This window comes from Hippocampus bargibanti, linkage group LG16 (assembly GCF_051943395.1).
Source record: "Hippocampus bargibanti isolate YZ-2025 linkage group LG16, ASM5194339v1, whole genome shotgun sequence".
Classification (NCBI taxonomy): Eukaryota; Metazoa; Chordata; class Actinopteri; order Syngnathiformes; family Syngnathidae; genus Hippocampus; species Hippocampus bargibanti.
The window spans coordinates 4,633,839-4,640,135 of record NC_142749.1 but is presented as its reverse complement, the minus strand read 5'-3'; the positions used below and the strand labels follow the sequence as shown (position 1 = coordinate 4,640,135).

The following is a 6,297-nucleotide window of genomic DNA, read 5'->3' as shown; positions in this document are numbered from 1 at the left end:
CATTACCACGGCAACTCGAGGCAGAGTTGTGGCTCTGCAACCAAGCAAACATCTACTTGTTCACAGGCGAGTACAGAGGCTTATGAGAAAGGTGAGAGGAATACAGTAAGGGGGGGGAAATACATTTAGCCTTTGCTCCTGTTTCCAAATGGAGATCTTGGTCAAACCAGGTGTATGCAATAAGAAACTAAGAGAGCACTTAGCTCATGGAAACACCTAAACTGTAAAGACGAATAAATTACCAGAACATATTTTTTCTATTTCAAAACAATGGGTGATAGTTTAATGGAACATTCTAAATCGTGTTCTAAAAAGTGTGAGTGTGAGCGCCAATGGTTGTCGTGTGCTGCGATACGCCCTAACATACCCCTCAGCCTTTGTGAGAACGAGCCGATCTTAAAATGAATGGATGATTAATTTAAAATAAAGGTTTTTCAGAATTTAAAACGTACAGACAATGAGCTGGAGCAGGTTCACCCACTTGGATTTAATAGAGAATGTGAAATTGTTTTGTAAATTATCAAAATGATGGAGAAATTAATGGGCCTGCTGACCCAAAAATATAATGTTAAGACATTCTCGACGAACACTTTCCAACCATTCGGCCATTTTCTGATCAGCTTTATCCTCAGAAGTGTCACGAGTCAATCCGAGCTGTATTCGGCCCACCCTGAACCAGTTGTCGGTCAATTGCAGGGCACCCAGAGATGTACAACCATCCGCACTCACACCAAGGGAAAATGTGTTCAATCAGTGTTCAATCAGCCTGCCAAGCATGTTTTTGTAATGTGGAAGAACCCACGCAAGCCCGGGAAAACATGCAAACCTGTGTAGGTGCAGGCAGGGTCGGCAGCGCCACCCATTGGTCGGCAACCAGATCGTGACACTGTGAGGTCTGAAGCAGTTTTCAGGAACGTGGAAGGTTGATGACTTGAAATTATGCTGAGGTTCATTTTCATTGGAATGTAATGCAAAATACCAAAAAGTGTTTCTTTTGTTTTGCTGAGATGTAGCAGGAGTCAGTCCGATGTTTACCAGGAAGGCGATTCTTGGTTGGCTGATTTGTTAATGTTCTTAAAATATTTCACTTTTGGATTTATATGTATGTTTCAGGCAATAGTAATATCACGAAACCCCCCCCCCCCCCCTTCATGTGAGGTTTACCCAGATATCTCAATGTTGTAGTCTCGGGACATATTTTCAATTTGCTCATGTCTGTGCCCGACAGATGTGCCCTGAACATGTACACTGACGTGTTGATGAATGGAAATTCCAGCACATCTCGTGTGTCTGTGCAGATATTCTCCTTTGTCGACGTCAATTTGATCTATCTGCACTGCCACGTGCAGATCTGTTTGCAGATTGGATCTGATATATGCGTGCCCGTGAGTGTAACTGCATTTATTGTTGAAAGCATCTTTTATTTATATCTGTATTGATTTTTTTTTGTTTTCAAACACATTTGCTTGTTCCTTTTCTTTAGGACTGTTTGCAAAGAACAACTTGGTCTTCCAACACCATTGGAAGAGCATTCGGTTCGACTGGGCCTCTGCTTAAGTCTGAAAAAGGTGAGTGCTAGACAACCGCCGTATAACATGTTTGAATCAAAGATTAATGGGCAAAAGTATAGCTTGTAACCCTTTCATGCACCTTGTAACCATATAACATGAACAGTTGTCCACTGTAGTAACTGCTGTGCCTCAAAGGGTTGATCACAAAAGGTATTTCAACATGTATATACTGTATTGAAAAATAAGACCAGAGACAATGTAGACATGTATGCATTCTGTCACTCAAAGATGAGATTTTTTTTGTTATGTGAAGTTCAGCAGAAAGAGTTATTAAATCCTGACTCAATTCCAAATTGAGGGTAAATGGTGTTAAAACGAATTTATTGTGCCTCATTAAATGAATTGAAGTGATGTGGTCTTCAAAGTGTGACTTGGAGGCACTCAGGGATGATTATACAGTCCTCTCATATTTTAGCAATCATTTAAAATAACCACTGTCTGCTAACGTAATGTCTTGTTTTCTGTTTTATTTCATGTTTATTAAATTTATTAAATTACCTTATAAGTGCCCCCGGAGAGTGAAAATGACAGACTCCAACTGATCGGACTATCCTTCCTTGGAATTGCTGTGGTGCTCTTCTTCATCATAGGCTCTGCTTGTCTCTTCTACTATCAAAGGAATCGCATTGGACATTACGACTTCAATCCGAAATCCAAGCCATTGAACATCACTGATATTGAATTCAATGCTTAGAAAATTCAAGATTTGCACATGAATAGTTTGTTTCCTTGATAACTCTAGTTCTTGGATGAAGTTACAAAGCCTTTACACAATGTCATATTTCCTAATTACATGTTTAGAGATGTCGACATTCATTTGTTGAATGTTATAATTTGGTAAATGTAATAGTTTTCTAAAGTTGTGGTCAGTCTATACATGTCTATGCTGAGTTTTGAGGGTCGCAAGGATCAAGAATTCTACCTAATGGGAGAATACTTCAATTGAGAAATGTCAAATATGGAGAAATAAATACACATTTCAGTCACATTTTGTTTAAATTAAAAACAATGTAGTATACTTCCACAAAGATGTAAGTACAGTGATACGATACCTCAGCTTACGAAATTAATTGGTTCCCAGAAAGTGTGTTTAAGGCGAAAAGTGTGTCTTCCAAACATTAATTTCCCATACTAAACCATAAAACATGAGAATAATCTGTTTCCAGGTCGCCATAAAACAGAAATTTCTACTAAATAAGCCTTAAAACTACACAAAATATACCTTATTATATATACCTTACCAAATGTGTAATAAATGTGCTATTCGTCTGTGTAAGCTCTCAGTCGTACAGGAGTGGTCCATCGATGAGAAGGTTTCTTCAGCCGTCATCTGTACAGAAGTCTTTAGGAAGGCTACACACACTGACCAATACTTACTTTTTGACTCTAACCACCCTTTACAACATAAACTAGGAGTTATCAGAACCCTCCAGCATAGGGCTAAACTAATACCAACTAGCACTGAAGGTAGAGAAAAGGAGTCAAAACATATCAGGAGAGCACTCACTAACTGTGGGTACCGTCAGTGGTCATTCAACAAATGTCAGAAAGAAAGAATAGCGAACGAAACCAATAAATCTCAAGATTCTAAAAGGAGAGGAGTAGCAGTACCGTACATTGCAGGAGTTTCTGAAAAATTACAAAGAGTCCCTTGGCAACATAAAATTCCTACTTATTTCAAACCGATAAACACGTTAAGGCAAAAATTAGTGCATCCAAAAGATAGGCTACCAAATGAAAAACAAAGTAATGTAGTTTATTCCATACATTGTAAGAATGAAAATTGTAAAGAGCAGTACATTGGGGAGACTCAACAAATTCTCAAAAAAAGACTTTATCAACATCGCAGGGATAATACTAGTGGGCCTCAATCGGCAGTACATTTGCACCTAAAAGCTAGCAACCACTCATTTGACGACAATGAGGTTAAAATCTTAGCGAAAGAACACAGATGGTTTGAAAGGGGGGTAAAAGAGGCGATTCTTATAAAACAACAAAATCCTTCATTAAACCGGTCTGGTGGTGTGAGGTTCAATTTGGATCGTTCATACAATAGCCTGCTCAGGCAAAACACGTTAGGCAACTTTCGCAATGCTGATGAGGGTCGTTATGCTGATGAGGTGATACCGGGGGGAGTGGGGGTAATAGGCCAATCGTTAGTCAGGAATGTAGGAACAATCAGTGGGGCCACAGGGGGGGGTCCCGCGCCCCCCCCCCCCCAACCTGAGAGTAGGGACCTATCATAGCTGTGTCCGGCGCCACCAGGTCTGGACATTAGGGTTATATATATGGGGCCGATACGACCAGTCAGACTTTAGTTCGCTGACGAAGCCTCTTGGATAGGAGGCGAAACGTCCGAAACCTTCACTTTTGTACAGATGACGGCTGAAGAAACCTTCTCATCGATAAATGTGCTATTGTATTGTAATTAAAGAAATAAACTGTACTGTCGTTGATATAGTTGCCTCTTGATGATATCCGAGTGAAGCTGTCATACTTTCTCGGCGAAAATACCATCACACACTGTCCCCTGCTAGCTGCTTTTCGTTACTCCAAATCAATAGAAGTTTTTGAACCTATTCTATTGCCTGAGACCATTGCTCATACAACACAGAAACACCCTTAGCCACACGTAGCAATGGTCAACTTAGCATACTTGTACTGGGACGCTAAGTAACACAAACGCACACCTCATTCGTGATTTCGATGATTCTTCTGCCATACCGTAATTTTCTTTTGTGTCCTCTTCGGCTTAACACTAGCCTGTGGTGGGGTCTTTTTCGGTCCCAAAAAAGCAAAAGTATCCACTCCATAACAAACGACGTCTGCACTGAGTGCACTCAAAGAAAGTCGGTGTGGAAAAAGATTCCGGCAGCATCAATGGCGCTGTTCGGCCGTGTGGTTTGGTGTTCTTCCGCCGAAAACTAGTCCGCCAGCCATTGTGTGTGTGTGTGTACACACATATATATATAATATATATATATATATATATATATATATATATATATATATATATATATATATATATATATATATATATATATATATATATATATATATATATATATATATATATATATATATATAGCTGTGTCCGGCGCCACCAGGTCTGGACATTAGGGATATATAAATGGGGCCGATACGACCAGTCAGACTTTAGTTCGCTGACGAAGCCTCTTGGATAGGAGGCGAAACGTCCGAAACCTTCACTTTTGTACAGATGACGGCTGAAGAAACCTTCTCATCGATGGACCACTCCTGTACGACTGAGAGCTTCTTACACAGACATATATATATATATATATATATATATATATATATATATATATATATATATATATATATATATATATATATATATATACAATATATATTGTATAAACAGTATATGCTGATATGCTATTTGTGTTTGTGTGCGTGTGTGTGTGATTTTATATATATGAGTGAGACCTCAGCTTACGAACACCTTATCTTACGAACTTTTCATTTTACGAACGTCAATTTTATGAAATTTAAACCTTGAAATACGCACTATTTTCATGATACATACCCACCACAGCTGGTGGAGTAATCTTCGGCGGAAGAACACCAAAGCACACAACCTTCGGATCTAGCGGAGTGACGGTGTCACATCTCGTTGCCATCCGGGGCGGCCCCGCCCCTCCTGTCACCTCCTCCGCCAATCCTGGGAGACGGCCCCTCCAATCATCGTACACCTGGGTTCCCACAGCTGATTGTCATTTCACTGATGGTGCCTTCTGACTATATCTGTCTCGCGCTCACTACTGTCTCTGTCGGAGTATTTTTGGTCATTGCCGTTTCCACTTCCGTGTTGCCAGGTCTGCTATCGTTCAGTTATCTTCCTTCACTCATCCCTGTTTGTTATTATTTGATGCTTTGTCCAGTAAAGACTCTTTATCCATCCAAGCCTGTCACGCCGTGTATTTCGGGTCCTTCCCTAGCACCAAGAGTCCGTCGCTCGAGGTCTGCCTCCTAGCACTCGAGCGATCGTCACAGACGGAAGCACACGACCGAACAGCGCTCCAGCCGGCGCTACTTTCCACACCCCCGCTCATTGAATGCACACGTCGATCGCCTCCTTGGAGCTTTTTGCTGATAATTTTACTATTATGCGACCGAAAAAAACCCACCACAGGCTCGTGTTCAGCCCAAGAAGACACAAAATAAAATCACCGTCGCTGAGAAGAAGGAGATAATTGAAAAACACGAACAAGGTGTGCGTTTGTGTGATTTAGTGGCCGAGCACGGCTATGCTAAGTCAACCATTGCTACCATTCTCCGGAACAGAGAAGCCAGCATAGGTGCGTCTGTTGCAAAAGGTGTTTCCGTGCTCTGAAAGCGAGGGTCTCGGGCAATCGAAGAAGTTGAAAAACGTCTGTTAATTTGGATTAACGAAAAGCATCTATCCGGCGACAGCGTGAGTCAAGCTATTTTATGCGAGAAAGCACGGCTAATTCACGCCGATATCGCCATGCGCCAACCTGGAAGTTCGGCACTTATTGAGGATTTTAAAGCCAGCAACGGATGGTTCGAGAACATCTGAGGGCGAGGAGGAGATGGCTGCAGCATCAAGTGAGCTCATAAAGGCAATGTTGGCAAAGTGGAATGATGTGCAGGCTTTTACCAAACAGTTCTGTCCAGACAATCAACATGATGAACGATAATGTGATGCCTCAGCTTCGTAAGAAAGACCTTACAAGTCAGA

General features: G+C 41.0%; 1 protein-coding gene across 1 annotated transcript in view; it reads left to right on the top strand.

Annotated features, from left to right (window-relative positions):
* umodl1 (uromodulin-like 1) overlaps positions 1–2,830 on the top strand; it is a 26,383-nt gene extending 23,553 nt beyond the window's left edge. The window contains exons 15-17 of the mRNA XM_089017709.1: positions 1,229–1,385; positions 1,484–1,568; positions 2,078–2,830. Of these exons, the coding sequence (XP_088873835.1) occupies positions 1,229–1,385; positions 1,484–1,568; positions 2,078–2,265 (430 nt within the window). The 3' untranslated portion in view covers positions 2,266–2,830. The remainder of the gene's footprint in view (positions 1–1,228; positions 1,386–1,483; positions 1,569–2,077) is intronic.
* Positions 2,831–6,297: the final 3,467 nt, after the last annotated feature.